The sequence below is a fragment of the Mustelus asterias genome, chromosome 1, assembly GCF_964213995.1.
Source record: "Mustelus asterias chromosome 1, sMusAst1.hap1.1, whole genome shotgun sequence".
In the NCBI taxonomy this organism is placed as follows: domain Eukaryota; kingdom Metazoa; phylum Chordata; class Chondrichthyes; order Carcharhiniformes; family Triakidae; genus Mustelus; species Mustelus asterias.
This window is the reverse complement of record NC_135801.1, coordinates 151762302-151783379: the sequence shown is the minus strand read 5'-3', so window position 1 is coordinate 151783379 and position 21078 is coordinate 151762302. Positions and strand designations below refer to the sequence as shown.

At 44.7% G+C, this 21078-nt stretch overlaps 1 protein-coding gene across 1 annotated transcript in view; it reads left to right on the top strand.

The window, feature by feature from the left end:
• The window catches only part of dnai1.2 (dynein, axonemal, intermediate chain 1, paralog 2), a 208152-nt gene that overhangs the window by 91315 nt on the left and 95759 nt on the right, over positions 1-21078 (top strand). The window contains exon 13 of the mRNA XM_078242014.1: positions 16287-16376. Coding sequence (XP_078098140.1) covers positions 16287-16376 — 90 coding nt within the window. The remainder of the gene's footprint in view (positions 1-16286; positions 16377-21078) is intronic.

The following is a 21078-nucleotide window of genomic DNA, read 5'->3' as shown; positions in this document are numbered from 1 at the left end:
TGTCATGGTGCAGAAGGAGATCAGTCAGCCCATAGTTTCTGCACTGGCTCTCCAAAGGAGAATTATGACTTAATGCCATTCTCCTGCCTTTGCCTCAGTACCCTACACATTTGCCTCTTAACATTTAAGAGGCATCTGGATGGGTACATGAATAGGGAGGAACTAGAGGGATATGGACCGAGTAAGGGCAGAAAGTTTTTTCTTTAGTTAGGGCATCATGATCGGCACAGGGTTGGAGGGCCGAAGGGCCTGTTCCTGTGCTGTACTTTTCTTTGTTATTAGAACATAAGAAATAGGAGCAGAAGTAGGCCATCTAGCCCCTCGAGCCTGCCCCGCCATTCAATAAGATCATGGCTGATCTGATGTGGATCAGTACCACTTACCCACCTGATCCCCATAACCCTTAATTCCCTTACCGCTCAGGAATCCATCCATCCGCGCTTTAAACATATTCAGCGAGGTAGCCTCCACCACCTCAGTGGGCAGAGAATTCCAGAGATTCACCACCCTCTGGGAGAAGAAGTTCCTCCTCAACTCTGTCTTAAACCGACCCCCCTTTATTTTGAGGCTGTGTCCTCTAGTTTTAACTTCCTTACTAAGTGGAAAGAATCTCTCCGCCTCCACCCTATCCAGCCCCCGCATTATCTTATAAGTCTCCATAAGATCCCCCCTCATCCTTCTAAACTCCAACGAGTACAAACCCAATCTCCTCAGCCTCTCCTCATAATCCAAACCCCTCATCTCCGGTATCAACCTGGTGAACCTTCTCTGCACTCCCTCCAATGCCAATATATCCTTCCTCATATAAGGGGACCAATACTGCACACAGTATTCCAGCTGCGGCCTCACCAATGCCCTGTACAGGTGCATCAAGACATCCCTGCTTTTATATTCTATCCCCCTCGCAATATAGGCCAACATCCCATTTGCCTTCTTGATCACCTGTTGTACCTGCAGACTGGGCTTTTGCGTCTCATGCACAAGGACCCCCAGGTCCCTTTGCACGGTAGCATGTTTTAATTTGTTTCCATTGAGATAGTAATCCCATTTGTTATTATTTCCTCCAAAGTGTATAACCTCGCATTTCTCAACGTTATACTCCATTTGCCATATCCTCGCCCACTCACTCAGCCTGTCCAAATCTCTCTGCAGATCTTCTCCGTCCTCCACACGATTCACTTTTCCACTTATCTTTGTGTCGTCTGCAAACTTCGTTACCCTACACTCCGTCCCCTCCTCCAGATCATCTATATAAATGGTAAACAGTTGCGGCCCGAGTACCGATCCCTGCGGCACGCCACTAGTTACCTTCCTCCAACCGGAAAAACACCCATTTATTCCGACTCTTTGCTTCCTGTCGGATAGCCAAATTGTATTATTTGAATAGAAACAATCCTCTAATGCCCTCGTGAATGCCTCGATTGAACCTGCTTCCACCACACTTCGAGGCAGTGCATTCCAGACTCGAACATCTCTGTGTGTGAAAAGTTTCTTGTCACGTCACGTTTGCTTCTTTTGCAAACCTCTTTAAATCTGAGCCCTCTCATTCTAAATCCTTTTACAAACAGCTTCTTCCCCTCCTCTTCCCCTCTGTCTCGTCCCTTCATGATTTTGAACACCTTTATCACATCTCCTCTTAGCCTTTTTTTCTCCAAGGAGCAAATCCCAACCTCTCCAACTTGTCCTCATAACTGAAGTTTCCTGTCTCTGGAGCCACTCTTGTAAACCTCTTCTGTACTCTATCTAATGCATTTACATTCTTCCAAAAGTGTGGCGACCAGAACTGTACACAATACTCTAGTTGAGGTCTAACTAGCATTTTGTATAAGTTCAGCATAATCTCCTTGCTCTTGTACTCTATGCTCCTTTTAATAAAGCCCAGAATACTATGTGCTTTATTAACTGCTCTCACCTGCCACCTTCAATGGCAGCATACAGGTATACAGCAAGGTGTCTCTGCACCTGCATCCCCAGCAGAATTATATCCCTTATTTTATATTGTCTGTCCATGTTCAACCAACCAAAATGCATCACCTCATACTTCCCCACATTGAATTTCATTTCTCATCTATCTTCCACTCCAGATTGGTTCCTGGATAGTCGGACTGACGTATGAAGGGAAATTGATTCTATTCTCTGGAGTTCAGAAGTATATCATAGAAACCTCTAAAAGTTTAGAGTAAATGCATGAAGGGGTCTAAGAATAACCCTGTACGACTGAAATGAGGAGGAATTTCTGCAGAATTTGCTACCACAAAGCATTTGAGCCACGATTTTACTGGCTCGCCCCGCCCAAATCGCGCGAGTGCCGAGAAATCAGGTTCATGCTCGATTTTTCGCCGCTCGCAATCTTATTGGCAGCGAATATCGGGCTCATTCAGCCTCTCGCCCATTTCCAGTGTGAGGCTGAATAAGTTATTTAAATATATTTAAATCGCATCTTGTATTGATTTAATGAGCCCAGCATGCAATCATCCCGGCTCACTTGTCTTTGTGGAAAACACCTGGTCACCAAGGACGGGGAATAGTCATGTTGGCCTTGCCAGTAGAACCGGAGGCCATTAAGGTCAAGGGCAAGGGTGAGGATGCCCCTTGGACAGTGCCCACTGGGCACTTTGGCATTACCCATCAGGCAGTTCTGGGGTGGGGCCTGAAGGGGGTGAGGTCTGAAGGGACAGGGCCTTTGGGGCAGTGCCAGAGCAGAGCAGGGCTTGAAGAGGGCGGAGTAGCCTGTTCGGGGAGGGATAGGGGGGACCTACTGCCACTTTGCAGTTTCAATCGGTATAGGGAAGGAGGGAGGTGTCCGCTGTTACCCTGCAGTTGTGATCGGCATGGCGAGGGAGGGGGGTCGCCTGCTGCCACTCTGCAGGTACGATCGGTATGGGGAGTGGGGATCCACTGCCATTCAGCAGATGTGATCGATATGGGGAGCGTGTGGGGATCCACTGCCACTCAGCAGTTGTGATCGGTATGGGGAGGGAGTGGGGATCCGCTGCCACTCTGCAGTTGTGATCTGTATGTGGAGGGGGGGGGGGGGGGGATGGGCCTGCTGCCACACTGCAGGAGATTGGTGGAGGGGTTGGGAGCGCAATCAGTCTGAACGGCAGGGGGGTGGGGCTGATATTTCCAGGTGGTGTGGGGCTCGCGATCGTCCGCACCCTCCCGTAATAGCTGATGGGGGTGGGAAACTGGGTTGAGTCCAGCTGCAGCAACAGAGGCCTGACAGATCTCTCCCTCAGAGCTGCCAGATGTCTGCTGTTGCAATTGCGCATGTGCAGCAACAGAAGTCTCCACATGCGCAATAGCTCCCTCTGCAGCTACAACAGGCTGACTGGCGACTTAAGCCCCTGCACACCAAGATCTAGATCATTAATTAGAAATCAGGAAAAGCAAGGGTCCCAATACCAACCCTGGAAAACTCCACTAGAAGCCTTCGAGTCCAAAAAGTATCTATTGACCTTATCTCTCTGTTTCCTATTCCTCAGCCAATTTTGTATCCATGTTGCTGTTTTTTATTGATTTACAGAAGGGTAGCATTGAGAACGCGTATATGGATAATCTTAGTTGATTGTCTACCTCCAAAATTAGAGATAGAAAAGTTGAGAAAGGGAAGAGTCCGTGATGGACCATGTGAAGGTTAGAGAAGGGTGTAAATTGGAAACAATGTTGAAGTATTCTAGGTCAGGTCAAGAGCAGGAAGCTGCATCAATACAGTCGTCTGTGTACCAGAAAAAAGGGTGAGGGAGGGGTTCCAAGTAGGACGGGAAAAAGGAATGTTCCACATATTCCACAAAAAGGTGGGCATAATGACCCCCTGCCTCACTCCCCCCACCCCCCCGCAAAACGATCGCCCACAGAGTGGCAGTGGACCGCTTACCCCCACCGATCGCCTGCAGAGTGGCAGCGGATCCCTCCTGCCCCTGCCCCCCTCCCATGCACCCCCCCACCAGAGAATGATCTGACCTCCCTCCGCCTCCCCCTCCCACCAGAGATGCATCTGACCCGTCTCTTCCCCCCCACCCCCACTCGTCCACCAGAGAATGATCTGACCCGCCTCCCCCCCGTTTCCCCCTCAGAGAACGAGCTGGGCTCCCTTCCCACCAACCCACCCCTCCCCCACCAGAGAACGATCTGGCCTCCTTCCTCCTCTCCCCACCTCCTCCCCCACCAGAGATACATCTGACCCGCCTCCTGCCCCCCCACCAGAGAATGATCTGGCCTGCCTCCCTCCCCCCCAGCCACCCCCCCCCCCCCCCCCCCCCTCAACCACCACCACCATCGATCTGAGTCAGAGAGCCGCTGGAAGCTCTGAACTTATCTCTTCAGAAGCTGGAGCACCCGAAACAGACTTTTACCGAGCATGTCTGTTTTGAGCCGAATCTGGGCGGGCGAACGCGATGGTAAAGAGGGAAATGCGGGTAAGTTTGGGCATCCAGCTCATTAAGTCAATTTAAATGCATACAAATGCATTTAAATTGACGTCACACGCATTTCGGGTGCGGTCCCAATTGCGTCCATTTTCGGGTCTTGGTAAAGGGGGAATCGGCGCAGACCCAAGCGCGGATTGCGCTATTTGCCTCACGCCCGACTTTACCAAGTTTTTGCGCCCAAAAATGGGCACAACGCAATGGTAAAATCAGGCCCAATGAGTCTTGTTTATGGACCTTAATGCGTTGGTAGCAGACAGGGTTGTGGGCGATGAGGTTGGATGCTGTGGAGAGGTGATCTCCAGAGGAGATGGTCTCATTGACAATCCTGGAGACAATGACCTGGATTTTTGCAATATAAATGAGTTCCTCCATTGTTGTAAAAAAGACAGATGAGTCCAAAAATTGGAAGTCCCACCCCTGACCCCAGCACCTACCATTTTTGCAGGGGCTGGAATGGGCCCAGGTGGGGTTCATGCATGCGCATTTCACCGAGGCAGCTGCCCATTCAAATCGACAGCTGCGTCCACTTGTGTGATTTTGGTGACCCAGTTGTGTGAAACACGATATACACTGGTTAGATCGAGTAGACACAGTGAGAGTTTTAACAACACCAGGTTAAAGTCCAACAGGTTATTTGGTAGCAAACACCATTAGCTTTCGGAGCGCTGCTCCTTCGTCAGATGGAGTGGAAATCAGGTTTGAACTTTGTGGAGTCCTTTGGAGAGGTCATAGAGTCACAGAGGTTTACAGCATGGAAACAAGCCCTGCGGCCCTACTTGTCCATGCTGCCCTTTTTTAAAAAATCCTAAGCTAGTCCCAATTGCCTGCTTTTGGCCCATGGTAGACTATTCCATTGGATATTGTCCTTTGGCAGAGATCTGGTTTCCTTTGAAGGAGGTCATGTGGCCTTTGGGAAAAATAAAATGTTTATTGGGATTGTTAAAAGTGGGCATGGATGTGTGTAAAAAGTGCATAACTTTCAAGCTCATTGGAACTATCAAAAGAGTCAAAATGAATCATCAACAACAACTGTCAAAACTGCCAAAATGAACTCTCAAAGCCAGTTGCCAAAAGTATCAAAATGAGCTGACAAAGACAACTGTCAAAATTGCCAAAATGAACAGTCAAAGGCAAACGTTAAGCTGTCTTGGCATTTAAAACTCTTGTCTGCTAAATCGTTGGAATAAAATGTCTGGAATGTTTCAATAAAATAATTACTTGCGATTTTACTGAAAAAGGAGGGTCAGTGTTCATTTGGATAAAATATTGGCTTAGGAATAGAAAATAGTGAGTCATGTAGGAAATGGGTACTTTTCAGACTGAAAGATGGTAAACAATGATGTTTCCCTCGGGTCAGTGCTCGGACTACTGGGTTTTTGAGATATAAAAAAAATGTATATATATATAAATGACTTGGATATTGGAATAGAGAGCAGAATTTCAAAATTTGCCAATGATATCAAACTTGAAAGAGGGATAAACAGTAAGGGTGATACAAATTGCAGGACTTAAATAAGCCAATAGAACGGGCAGACAAGTTTTGACTGGGCCAAAATCCTGGAACCCTATTCCTAACAACACTTTTTGGAACTGTGCCATTAAAGTCTCTAACTGTCTCTAAACCCATCTGCCAAAATGCATCATTTCATACTCTCTGGATTAAACTGGAGAATTTATTGCACAGGAAATTCTATGGATCAAATAATACCATCATATTAGCCAGCTTTGCAGGTAGAACTTGTAATGTCCTAACTATGTCAGGGATTGAGTGTTGTAACAAAAGGAAAAGGACCTGGTTTGCACATGTAGATTCAAATTAGCACACAACAGGTTTTATTGAAAGTAATGTTCTCTACATTGCACAAAGTACAAACGAAAAGTAAAACAGCAGCCTCCAATACCCTAATGACATCACCATCAAATCATGTGATCAGCTTTTAAAGCAACTTGTAACCCCTTTAAATATATCACAGAAATAAAGGGCAAATTTTTCTGAAAAATTGACAACATATCATTTTTGGCAAGAAAATTGACGTGATTCCTCCTGGCCCTGGCGGCACAATCTGGATCACAATTTTCAGGCACTCTGATTTTTTTTTTATTCCACGTGACCAATGCCAGGCTGATTTGCCCGCCCTGGGGATCACCTGAACATTTTAATATAGGGGGTGCTTAATTTAAACAACTCCACAGTACTTGATCTGATTCAAGTCAAGAGGATGGCATCTAGAAAACCAGCTCCTTGATTTATGGAGGGGCCCCTCAGCCATTTTCTGAATGCTGTGGAGGACAGTTAGGCTATAATATACCCTCGGCTGGCAGGAGACCTTGCCGAAAGGTAATGAATCCTGCCTGGAAGATGGTGGCAGCATTGGTCAGTGCCAACAACCTGACCAAGAGGAAGGGTGTGCAATGTCGGAAAAAGTTGAATGACTGACTAGAATCAGCAAGGACAAGTGCTGCTGAACTTCTCCCTGCACTCCACCCTCTGTCAGACCTCCAAATGTCACCTGGAACCCACATGCTGCCACCTCACAGGTCCCCAGCACCAAACCTCCCACCAGCATCCTCAAAGCTTCCAGCAGTCCCTCTCCCTGCTTAGATGCAGTGCCTACACAAGCCAGGTGTCATCAACCTGCCAGAACATTTGTGTTCCTGCAGGAGAAGACTGCTCACAACCGCCAAGAGCGAGAGAAAACTGGCAGTGGGATGTTCAAGCTAAGGACCCTGACTCCATATGAGGCATAACTAATAGGCACCCTTCTTAATCAGGCTGCATAATTCCAAATCTCATTGCTGTCAGGCCTTTACACTTAAACCTCCTGGACAGCCACTCCATTTTATTTTTACCCATGCACAACCCCCCTACCATCATTTAAAAAATTAAGGGGGAATTATGTTCAACTGAACTGTTTACTATTTTTCCATGAAATGAGGGCACCGCAGCATAAGGTCAGCATTTATTGCCCATTCCTAATCACCCTTGAGAAGCTCATGATGAGCTGTGTTCTTGGCTCGTTGCAGTGATTGTGGTGAAGGTAATGCCACAGCACTGCTCGGTAGCGAGTTCTAGGATTTTAACTCAGTGATGATGAAGAAATGGTGGTATATTTCAAAGCTACAATGGTATGTTACATGAAGGGGAATTTGGAGGCAGCAGTGTTCCCTAGAACCTGTTGTCTTTGCCCTTCTAGGCAGTTCAAGTTGTGAGTTTGGGAGGAACTGTAAAATAAGTCTTGGTAAGTTGTATCAGTGTATCTTGCAGGTGGTAGACAATGCTGCCATTGTGTGTTGGGTGGAGGGAATGAAGGTTTAAGGTGGTGGATGGAGAAAAATCAAGTGGACTGCTTTGTCCTGGATGGTAATGGAAGGGAAGTGGAAAGTGTATATTGGCTTATGTCTCATAGACGGTGGAAAGGTTTTGGGGAGTCAAGGGTGTTATTCACTTGCCACAGACTATCCAGACCCTGATCATTCTTACAGCCACCATCGTTCTGTGGCTGGCCCATTTAAGTTCCTGGTCAATGGCGACTCCCAGGATGTTGATGGGAGGGGATTCGTCTATGGTATTATTGATGAATGTGCAATGTCAAGGGGTGGAGATTAGACTCTTTCATTCAGGAGAGAATTATTGCCTGGCATTTGTGTTGCTATTGAGGATATTGCTGATCTTTCAGGCTAGAGTATAATAATCCAATCAATTTCCATCGAAGGCCATCTCCTAAGCCTGTTTATCTATTCAGTGAATTACAAAGTTCTTCTTCTTTCTCCTCCCAATCGTTTTCTGTTTCAGTTTCAGGGTTATCATTGTTTGGAATTGTTTGTTTACACAGGAGTGTTTTTTAAAGTTGCTTCAGACATTTTAACCATTCACTCTTTAAATATATCCACATCACCAAATAATAGCCTGTCAAATTTTGCTACAAGAAAAAGCAAACTTCTTGAATGAACGGACCAAGGGTGGACAAAAGAAAGAATCTTAATTAACAATAACAGCTAATCAAATAAAGAACTTCTCATGCATTATAAAATCCTGAGGGTTATTCAAATAGCTTTTCATGCAATGAATTAGTGTTGAATTTCTAAATGCAAAAGTGGCAACCAATTTGTGTAGATTGTTACAAACACTTCCAGGTCCCCAGCGTTGGATTTGGGGTGTATCCCAAAGATGCACTGAGGAATCCCACTTGGTAGTTCCTTCCATGATGGGGCCATAAAATTAATATTGCAACAAGAAAAAGCAAACTTCTTGAATGAACGGACCAAGGGTGGACAAAAGAAAGAATCTTAATTAACAATAACAGCTAATCAAATAAAGAACTTCTCATGCATTATAAAATCCTGAGGGTTATTCAAATAGCTTTTCATGCAATGAATTAGTGTTGAATTTCTAAATGCAAAAGTGGCAACCAATTTGTGTAGATTGTTACAAACACTTCCAGGTCCCCAGCGTTGGATTTGGGGTGTATCCCAAAGATGCACTGAGGAATCCCACTTGGTAGTTCCCAGGGAAGGATTTACACGGCAATTGTTCAGAAGTGTTAACTTCCCCTGGACAATTGCGCTGAGTGGGGAACCATTTGAAAAAGTGATTTGAATTGCCAACTTGAGGTAGTTCTTCTAGTTTTACACCAACAGTCACTTGAAAGAGTTAGACAGAATCATCCTGGGCTCACATGCCTTAACAGCCTCACCGGTGAAGATCACGTATAGTCCACATCAAAGGGGACCTGACATAGTGGCTTTGCTGGTGGGACCAGAGGCCATGCAGGCCCCCCGGATGGTCAGGAGCAGGAGGTAGTGCCCCTTGGCCAGTGCTAGCCTGAGACCCTGGCACTGCCCACCGGACAGAGGGTGGGGGAGCGGAGGGGGTGAGGGGGGCATTTGGCCAGGGCGGGTATCAAGGGCCAATCATGTGGGGGGTGGCGGGGGGGTGGGTTTCTGCGCATGCGTGATAGCACTCTCTAGTGTGAGCAGCCGGCTTTCCGATGAGAATAGACTCTGCCCACTCCCTCTACTGGCAGGAATCAGATCGTGCATCACCTGCACTAAGTGACATAAGATTTCACTTGTGACCTCACTTAAAAAATGAATCTGAAACTCTCCTGTTTCATGCTCGTCTGGCACTTAGAATATTTTTGGTAAGATTGCCTCCTATACCTGTTCTGAGGTTTGTTGTCCAAAACTGAAAGCAGTATTCAGATGACTTGGTACAACTGAATCATCATCTCTTCAAGAACAAAGAACAATACAGCACAGGAACAGGCCCTTTGGCCCCCCAAGCCTGCACTGATCATGTGTTCCTAACGAGACCATCCTATTCACTTTTGAATTTTTTGAGATAAAGGCTTTTAGTCTTTTTAATTTATTTTATACACCTGTGTAGTAGTATTGGAGTGCTGCACCAGGACCCCAAGTTACACTCAAAAGCCAGCCTGGAGCCTAACAATTTTTCTATTTTGGCATAAATGTGAGGATAGGACATTTCACTCCAGGAGTAATTTCACTGACAAATTAGAGATCTTTTATAGTAAAACAAACTTCATTTAATTACACAGTTTAAATATAACTCTAACAAATGAATCACCTTAACCCCTAATAGTTGAAAATTATTTGAAAATGATAGGAAGCAAGTTTACTTTCTGATTTATGACTGTCCCAGTACCAAATAAGCCACATTCATGCATAAATCAAATCTACTTTTAAATAAATACAGCTAGCAAACCCAGATATGCTTACTTTCAAAGAGACAGTGTTCCAGAAGCCTGAAAAATCCTTCTAACTTCAACCAGGCTTCAGTTGCAACAACTTTTCTACAAAAGCTTTTTTTTTGCTACAGACCCAGCTCTGCACATAAATCATATCATCACATGACCCTGTCGGTCACTCTAATCAGAAATCCCAGGGGAATTTAACTGAACAAAAGTCGGCCCGGTGGCACAGTGGTTAGCACTGCCACCTCACAGCGCCAGGGACCTGGGTTTGATTCCTGGCTTTGGTCACTGTCTGTGCGGAGTCTGCACATCCTCCCCGTGTTTGCATGTGTTTCCTCCAGGTGCTGCGGTTTCCTCCAGCAGGCTGGAAGATGTGCTGGTTAGGTACATTGGTCATGCTAAATTCTCCCTCAGTGTACCTGAACAAGTGCCGCAATGTGGCGACTGGGGGATTTTTGCAGTAACTTCGTTGCAGTGTTACTTAAGCGGACCTGTGACAGTAACAAATAAACTTCCTAAAAAAAAACTTTCTATTAGCTCTACTTAAAATTAACACTTGCAAGGCTGAAATGAGTAATTATCCTGCTCTCTGAACATCCTTTGCGGGCACCCTTTGCCACTGAGGAGCAAACCCTGAGTCTTGTGTGGCCTAACAAAGATGTCTGAGATCTACAGTTTACTCAAGATGTAGAAATTGCATAGCTTCCTAGGTATTTGGCACAAACCTGAATACTTTGTTTCTTGTGGTTGCAGATCAATAGTAAGTTGAGGGAGTGAAACCCTTTCCTTTTGATGCATTGCACTGCCTGTTGCCAGAGAGCTTTCATCATCACATGAGTGCAATCGGTAGCACCCTGCACCTGTGAGAATCCTGAGAGCAGTGCAGCTCACTGCTGTGGTTGCCTGGCTAGCTTAATCTCTGGCAAAGTGTATGTAATTGTGGGCATTGGCTGAAAGGGTGTCTGTTACCTCCTGCATGCACTTGAGAGTGGACATTTGAGAGATTCCGCAAAGGTCCCAGTGGAGCCCTGGAATGAGCCATTCATGTAGTGGTTAAGTGCAACAATTGACTTTGAGCCACTGTCAATGGATGTATTCCTGCAGAGTGTGGCAGATCTGAGACACCAGATCCCTGGACATGTAGAAGCATCAATGAAACTGATTGTCACTCACCCAGAGAAAAGACATGCCTCCTTCATGCATTCTTGGTCTTGAGAGTTATCCGTGCAATGTTTCTGGGTCCGGAGCTCTTTGCTCATCGGGGTTAAGCTTCTTCCTGTGGCAAGCCGCTGCCGTAGCACTCTTCTATGCATTTGCTCCTGCCTGCAATGATGATGCAGGCAATATTAAATGCAGCTTCCACCTTCCTCAAGTTGTCCTCCCTGTAAAATAATTGTAAAAAAAAATAGTGAACACTTACCTCCAAAAATCTCCTTTCTGTCTCTGCCTATTGTGTCACTGTGAGTTCGAGGGCTTGGTGAGAATCTAGGTACATATTCACCACTGCAATCCTGGACAGCACACCATACCACAGCATCCTCCACTGCTCTCCAACCTCCACTCTCCCACCACTTCACGAGAAAGACTGCTGTGATGTCGCTTTGATGAGATTCTTGGATGCCGAGCATCTACTCCATGCGCTAGATTCCTCATTCAGTACCTCCTTTGGAAAACACCTTAGGCCCAATATTCAGTCAGGGATGAAATTAATTTAGTGGTTTGGGGGTTTCCATCTCTAAGCAGACGTGTGAGGGAACCGTGGTTTATTAAGTAGGTTGAATCTCTTGTGAAGAGGAAGAAGGAGACTTATGTTAAGATGAGACGTGAAGGCTCAGTTAGGGCGCTTGAGAGTTAGAAGTTAGCCAGGAAGGACCTAAAGAAAGAGTTAAGAAGAGCCAGGAGGGGACATGAGAAGTCTTTGGCAGGTAGGATCAAGGAAAACCCTAAAGCTTTCTATAGGTATGTCAGGAGTAAAAGAATGACTAGAGTAAGATTAGGGCCAGTCAAGGACAGGAGTGGGAAGTTGTGCGTGGAGTCTGAAGAGATAGGAGAGGCACTAAATGAATATTTTTCGTTGGTATTCACACTGGAGAGGGACAGTGTTGTTAAGGGGAGTACTGAGATGCAGGCTGTTGGACTGGATGGGATTGATGTTCATAAGGAGGAGGTGTTAGCAATTCTGGAAAGGGTAAAAATAGATAAGTCCCCTGGGCCGGATGGGATTTATCCTAGGATTCTCTGGGAGGCTAGAGAGGAGATTTCAGAGCCTTTGGCTTTGATCTTTGTGTCGTCATTGTCGACAGGAACAGTGCCAGAAGACTGGAGGATAGCAAATGTTGTCCCCTTGTTCAAGAAGGGGAGTAAGGACAACCCTGGTAATTATAGACCGGTGAGCCTTACTTCTGTTGTGGGCAAAGTATTGGAAAGGATTATAAGAGATAGGATTTATAATCACCTAGAAAGGAATAATTTGATTAGGGATAGTCAGCACGGTTTTGTGAAGGTTAGGTCGTGCCTCACAAACCTTATTGAGTTCTTTGAGAAGGTGACCAAAGAGGTGGATGAGGGTAAAGCGGTTGATGTGGTGTATATGGATTTCAGCAAAGCATTTGATAAGGTTCTCCATGGTAAGCTTTTGCAGAAAATACGGACACATAGGATTGAGGGTGATTTAGTGGTTTGGATCAGGAATTGGCTAGCTGTAAAAAAACAAAGGGTGGTGGTTGATGGGAAATATTCATCCTGGAGTTCAGTTACTAGTGGTGTACCGCAAGGATCTGTTTTGGGGCCACTGCTGTTTGTCATTTTTATTAATGACCTGAATGAGGGCGTGGAAGGATGGATTAGTAAATTTGCGGATGACACTAAAGTCGGTGGAGTTGTAGACAGTGCGGAGGGAAGTGGCAGGTTACAGAGGGACATAGATAAGCTGCAGAGCTGGGCTGAGAGGTGCCAAATGGAGTTTAATGCGGAAAAGTGTGAGGTGATTCACTTTGGAAGGAGTAACAGGAATACAGAGTACTGGACTAATGGTAAGATACTTGGTAGCGTGGATGAACAGAGGGATCTGGGTGTCCATGTGCATAGATCCCTGAAAGTTGACACCCAGGTTGATAGGGTTGCTAAGAAGGCGTACAGTGTGTTAGCTTTTATTGGTAGAGGGATTGAGTTTCGGAGCCAGGAGGTCATGCCGCAACTGTACAAAACTCTGGTGCGGCCGCATTTGGAGTATTGCATACAGTTCTGGTCGCCGTATTATAGGAAAGATGTGGAAGTGTTGGAAAGGGTGCAGAGGAGATTTATCAGGATGTTGCCTGGTATGGTGGGAAAATCGTATGAGGAAAGGTTGAGGGGCTTGAGGTTGTTTTCGTTAGAGCGAAGAAGGTTAAGAGGTGACTTAATGGAGGCATACAAGATGATCAGAGGATTAGATAGGGTGGATAGTGAGAGCCTTTTTCCTCGGATGGTGTTGGCTAGCACGAGGGGACATAGCTTTAAATTGAGGGGTGAGAGATATAGGACAGATGTTAGAGGTAGGTTCTTTACTCAGAGAATAGTAAGGGCGTGGAATGCCCTGCCTGCAGCAGTAGTGGACTCGTCAACATTAAGAGCATTCAAATGGTTATTGGATAAACATATGGATGATATTGGAATAGTGTAGATTAGAGGGGCTTTAGATTGGTACCACTGGTCGGCGCAACATCGAGGGCCGAAGGGCCTGTACTGCGCTGTAATGTTCTATGTTCTATGTTCTATATCTGCCAGTTGCAAGGTTTAGAGGTGCTGTTTTGAAACAGTATTTGCTATTTCTGCAGGCGCCCACTTCACACTGGAGAATTAGCATGATTGGGACAAGGGGTTATTGCAAACAGATCAATGATTGGAACTGAACAGGATTAATATCACATGAATGCTCTCTAAGATTTAAGTTCCCAGATTGCTTCTATAGTTATTGAAATTCTCCTGATATTCCTCAGCCATGCATTCCTCCTCGTTTGGAAATACAAATACAGATGGGTGCCCCTTTAATTGGCTCCTCAGTGCAGTATTTCACTTCTACCAGAATCCCTTAAGACTGTCCCAAGCAACATTGCTTCTCAGTTTCATTTTCTAGTGTGACAACCTACAGGTTGCAAAATGGCGGTTGTCAGATTTTACTACCAAACCAGTTTTGACCCTCCCCGAGTAACTGTGCAAATCCCTCCTGTCATCTTGGAGGAGTATAACGTTCAGGTTTTCCTCCCCCTCCAATAACTTTAAGGCCAGGATTCCCCCTCCCCAACCCACAACATGTTTTCTGGTGGCGGAGGCAGCTTGCCATCCTGCTGAAGTCTACGCCATTTTGAATGGCTCACGTTCCCCGTTGTCAGGGAATCCCGCCTTAAGTCTTCCTCCTGTAATCCCTGATCCCATTGTAATTGTGATTGATATCCCTATGTTACCCCATGAGTTGCTTGAGGTGAATGTTGCTCATGTTGACATTATCCGTCCCCATTACTGTTCTGTAACATTTAGAGACTACCCCTGCCACCTCCCCTTCCTTCCCAAGAGAACATGGTGTGCCCATCCTACACTTCCTGTTCCCAATCGTTTTTTTCAATTAATTCATGGAATTTGGTCGTGGCTGTCAGGGCCAGCATTTATTGCCTATCCGTAATTATCCCTGAAGGATAGTTAAGATTCAACCACGTTACTGTGGATCTGGAATCACATGTAGGCCAGACCAGATAAGGACAACTGATTTCCTCCCCTCAAGGTCATTAGTGAACCAGATAGGATTTTTAAAATGAAAATTTACAGTGGTTTTATGATCATCATTAGACTTTTAATTCCTGATTGATGTTGAATTCAAATTTCACCATCTGCTGTGATGGGATTCAAACCCGGGTCCCCAGAACATTACTCTGGGTCTCTGGATTACTAGTCCAATGAGAATACCACCACACCACTGCCTCCCCTAATTGTGACCGCATTCTAATACTATGCTGAAACCTACCAGATCAATGTTCTTGAGATGATATCCATGCCCTGGGCACACCATGCTAGGTACAGACTGATGTGCACTGTCTCCTCTCCCTGGACTGGGACAAAGACAGACTTTGCAAGCCCAGCTGTATGAACTGAAACTTCGGTTATTTGGCTCCCTTGCCAATCAGACCACAAGGACTTTTATCTTCTCCTCCCCCAGTCATGTGTCAATGTGCACCCTTCCCTAGTCCTCCCCCCACTCTCAGGCCTGTGACTGTGTGCATGTTCCTCAGTCTTGACCTTCCCGCCACCCAGGCAAACCTTTGCCCTCCAGCCCTTTCAACACCCTCCCCACCCCACCTTACTTGCTTGTCGGATGCGTACTACTTTGTTTGTGAAATCCCCCTGAAATTGATGTGCTGTTGCCTGCACAGCCTGGGACGGAATCGGAGGAGCTGCAAGTGCAGCCATATCTCCAAGTGCAGTTTTCCTTGTGCATATTGCTCATACCAGATTGTGATTCAAGCCAGTCTAATTAGATGCCAACAAGGACTTTCAATCCTGTATGGGAGAGTGACTCCAGTGAGATGCCTTCATAATCAGCTTTCCTGATAATCTAATGTATTCAAATGGCGTTCCCAACATGGCCCAGTGTTAAAGACGCTCCACTAATGAAGTCTGCAAAGCACAATTGCACCTGTTTTCACGCCAACAGGAAAGTGACTTTTTCACTCCGATGACATTTTCTTGTCCCACCTGGTGTTACGTCTACTGCGACTGGAAAATCCAAGCCTTAGTCTCTCACCATTATGAAAGTACTCTGATTTACCTTTAATAATCCATAATGGATAATCTCACACTTCGCCACATTGAACTTCATTTTCTAGAGTTTTGCACACTGACTACTTCCCTTATCTTTGTCCCATTAAAATTAAATAAACGAACTAATCTTAGAACAGTTTCATTAGATAGCTGCCATTGCTTTGGATGTAAATTGCCCTGTCATTCAATACACAAACAAAAAAAGGCTCCCTGCTCTCCAAAATAGCAAGTGCCCTGACTGATCTTTAATATTTAATGACAAGCAAAGCCTTGAATGCTAAAGTAAATATTTTGCATGTCTGTTTCCATTTTTAACTGCTTTAAACTCTAAACAATTGTTTGCTTTTTGCAGGTGAAGTGGCAAAAAGATGACCTGGACAACAATATCAACTTCTTTTCCGTCTCATCAGATGGACGAGTTGTTTGCTGGGCTTTAATTAAGGCAAGTATTTTCTTGCGGATCTTTTTATTGGTGTTTACGTTGTTAAGCCTGATATCCAGGAGGCAGTCTGATTATTTGTTGCCAGTTTCACATCATCTACTGAGTCGGGGTAAATTGGAAATTGGCAATCAAGACAGGATTTTTGTTTACTCACTGCATATTGCCAGTCTTGGTAACAAAGTGTAACTTATAACATAATTGATAATATTCATTGTGAGAATGTTACATCACTATTCATAATAAGTAGGTAAAGAAGGTGTGATTGCTCAAAATTAAAACAAAACAAAAAATGTGCACATACACATCAGTGAGCATCTATTTAGTGAAAATGAAGAGAGGAAGCTATAGTCCAGTGAGCCAAATGTCAGTGATGGGGAAGCTATTGGAAACTGTTAGCAGGGCAAAACAATCTTTCGTTCAGAAATGAGATATTTAAGGAATCAAAGGCATACTGTATCTAACTATCACAAAATCACAGAATTATTATAGAAACATAGAATTATTATAGAAAAATAGGAGTAAGCCATTCGACCCTTCGAGCCTGCTCACCATTCATTTTGATCATGGCTGATCATCAAATTCAATATCCTGATCCCGCCTTCCCTCCCATATCCCTTGGGCCCCAAGAGCTATATTTAATATAGTGGTGCAGGAGGCCATTCAGCTTACCATGTCTACCTTGACTCTCCGAATGAATATCATGACTAAGTGCCGTTCTCCTGCCGTTTCCCCATAACCCTTCACATTATTTGAATAGAAACAATCAGCTAATGCCTCAATTGAACCTGCTTCCACCACACTTCCAGGCAATGCATTCTAGACCTGAAGCAAGAAGTTTTTCTTTCACATTGCATTTGCTTCTTTTTAAAATCAATTTAAAATCTATCCTCTCATTCTCAATCCTTTTACAGTTTCTCCCCATGTACTGTCTTGCACCCCCCTTTAAAATTGTATCCCTTATTACATTTTGTCTCTCCATGTTCTTCCTAACAAACGGAATCACCTCACACTTCTCCGTATTGAACTTTGCCTGCCACTTATCTGCTCACTCCTCCAACTTGTCGATGTCCTTTTGAAGTTCTACATTGTACTCCACAGTTTACAATGCTTGCATGTTTTGTACATCCGCAAACTTTGAAAATGTCCACTGCACACCAAGATCTAGATCATTAACATATATCAAGATAAGCAAGGCTCCGAATACTAACCTGAGTAATTCCACTGCAAAGCTTCCTCTGAAAAATATCCATTGACCATTACTCAGTGTTTTGGATTACTCGGCCAATTCAATATCCAATTTCCTACTGTCCCTTTTATTCCATGAGCTATAACATTTCTCACAAATCTGCTGAGTGGCACTGTATTGAATGCCTTCTGAAAGTCCATGTACGCCACATCAACAACATTACCATCATCAAGTGTCTAAGGCCCAACCATCTTCTGCTGCTTCATCAATGACCTTCTCTCCATCATTGGGTCAGCAGGTATATTCATTGTCAATTGCACCATGTTCAGCATCATTCCTGACTCCTCAAATATTGAAGCAGTCATTGTCCATATGCAGCAAGACGTGGAAAACATTCAGGCTCAGACATAGTACAGGTTCCTGCCCCCTGCTGGAAAAATGCCAGAGGCTTTGGAAACACTGTCATTCCCATTACTGGGAAACTTCACTCATGGCAGCACTCTGTCAGTTAACCATTCTGATGTAGCACCCTGGTATTCTACCAGCTCCCCACTCACTTTTCCTGCTATCTGAAGGCAAGTAAAATGCTACCGTGCATTTCAAGATGCAGCAACCCATCTCAGTCATAGTAGAGTCAGAGTCATAGAGGTTTACAGCATGGAAACAGGCTCTGCAGCCCAACTTGTCCATGCTGCCCTTTTATTTTAAACAACTAAGCTAGTCTCAATTGCCCGCGCTTGGCCCATATCTCTCGATACCCATCTTACTCATGTAACTGTCTAAACACCTTTTAAAAGACAAAATTGTACCCGCCTCTCCTACTACCTCCGGCAGCTTGTTCCAGAAACTCACCACCCTCTGTGTGAAAAAAATTGCCCCTCTGTACCCTTTTGTATCTCTTCCCTCTCAACTTAAACCTATGCCCTGAAAGTTTTAGACTCCTCTACCTTTGGGAAAAGATATTGACTATCTAGCTGATCTATGCCCCTCATTATTTTATAGATCTCTATAAGATCAACCCTAAGCCTTCTACGCTCCAAAGAAAAAAGTCCCAGTTTATCCAGCCTCTCCTTATAACTCAAACCATCAAGTCTTGGTAGCATCCTTGTAAATCTTTTCTGCACTCTTTCTAGTTTAATAATTTCCTTTCTATAATAGGATGTACACAGTATTCCAAGTGTGGCCTTACCAATGTTTTGTACAACTTCAACAAGACGTCCCAACTCCTGTATTCAATGTTCTGGCCAATGAAACAAAGCATGCCAAATACCTCCTTCACCACTCTGTCCACCTGTGACTCCCCTTTCAAGGAGCTATGAACATGTACCCCTAGATCTCTTTGTTCTGTAATTCTCCCCAACGCCCTACCATTAACTGAGTAAGTCCTGCCCTGGTCCAATTTACCAAAATGCATCACCTCGCATTTGTCTAAATTAAACTCTATCTGCCATTTGTCAGCTCACTGGCCCAAACTGTTCAAGATCCCGTTGCAATCCGAGATCATCTTCTTCACTGTCCACTATGCCACCAATCTTGGTGTCATCTGCAAACTTACTAACCATGCCTCCTAAATTCTCATCCAAATCATTAATATAAATGACAAATAACAGTGGACCCAACACCAATCTCTGAGACACACCGCTGGTCACAGGCCTCCAGTTTGAAAAACATCCCTCTCCAACACCCTTCTGTCTTCTTTCGCCAAGCCAATTTTGTATTCATTTGGCTACCTCACCCTGAATCCCGTGAGATGTAATCTTATGCAACAACCTACCATGCAGTACCTTGTCAAAGGCCTTGCTAAAATCCATGTAGACAACACCAACTGCACTGCCCTCATCTACCTTCTTGGTTACCCCTTCAAAAAACTCAATCAAATTTGTGAGACATGATTTTCCACTCACAAAGCCATGCTAACTGTCCCTAATCAGTCCTTGCCTCTCTAAATGTCTGTAGATCCTGTCTTTCAAAATGCCTTCTAACAGCTTACCCACTACAGACGTGAGGCTCATCGGCCTGTAGTTACTAGGCTTTTCCCTGCAGGCCTTTTTAAACAAAGGCACAACATTTGTCACCCTCCAATCTTCAGGCATCTCACCTATGGTTGTTGATTATTCAAATATCTCTGCTTGGGGACTTGCAATTTCCTCCCTAGCCTGCCACAACGTCCTGGGATACACTTCGTCATGTCCCAGGGACTTATCTACCTTGATGCGCTTTCAGACTTCCAGTATCTCCTTCTCTGTTATATGTACACTCCTCAAGACATCACTATTTATTTCCCCAAGTTCCTTAACATCCATGCCTTTCTCAATAGTAAATACTGATGAGAAATATTCATTTAGGATCTCGCCTATCTCTTGTGGATCCGCACATAGATGACCTTGTTGACTTTTAAGAGGCCCTACTCTCTCCCTAGTTACTCTTTTGCCCTTTATATATTTGTAGAATCTCATTGGATTCTTCTTTGCCTTATCTGCCAAAGCAATCTCGTGTCCCCTTTTTGCCCTCCTGATTTTTCTCTTAACTCTACTTCTACACCCTCTATACTCTTCAAGGAATCCACTTGATCCCAACTGCCGATGCATGTCATGTGCCTCCTTCTTCTTCTTCTTGACCAAGGCCTCTATCCCAAGTCATCCAGGGTTCCCTACTTCTACCAGCCTTGCCCTTCACTCTAAGAGGAATGTGCTTACCCCGAACCCTGGTTAACACACTTTTGAAAGTTTCCTACTTACCAGACGTCCCTTTGCCTGCCTATAGACTCCCCCAATTAACTTCTGAATGTTCCTGTCTGATACCATCAAAATTGGCCTTTCCCCAATTTAGAATTTTAACTTTTGGGCCAGACCTATCATTCTCCATAACTATCTTAAAACTAATGGAACTATGATCACTGGTCCCAAAGTGATCCCTCCCTAACACTTCTGTCACCTGCCCTTCCTTATTTCCCAAGAGAAGGTCAAGTTTTGCCCCCTCTCTCGTTATACTGAACGTCCACATACTGAATGAGAAATTCCTCCTGAATACATTGAACAAATTTCTCTCCATCCAAGCCTCTGATACTATGGCTGTCCCAGTCATGTTGGGAAAGTTAAAATCCCCTACTGTTACTACCCTATTTTTCTTGGGGCTATCTGTAATCTCCTTACATGTTTGCTTCTCAATTTCCTGCTGACTATTTGGGGGCCTATAGTACAACCCTATCAAAGTGATTTCCCCCTTCTTATTTCTCAGTTCTACCCATATATACTCAATGGGCGAGCCCTCGGATATAGCCCCTCTCAGAACTGCCGTGATGTTTTCCCTAATCAAAAATGCAACTCCCCCTCCTCTCTTACCTCCTGTTCTATCTTTCCTATAGTATCTGTACCCTGGAACATTGAGCTGCCAGTCCTGCCGCTCCCTTAGCCATGTTTCAGTAATAGCTATAATATCCCAGTCCCATGTACCCATCCATGCCTTGAGTTCATCTGTCTTGCCCGTCAGGCCTCTTGCACTGAAATAAATGCATTT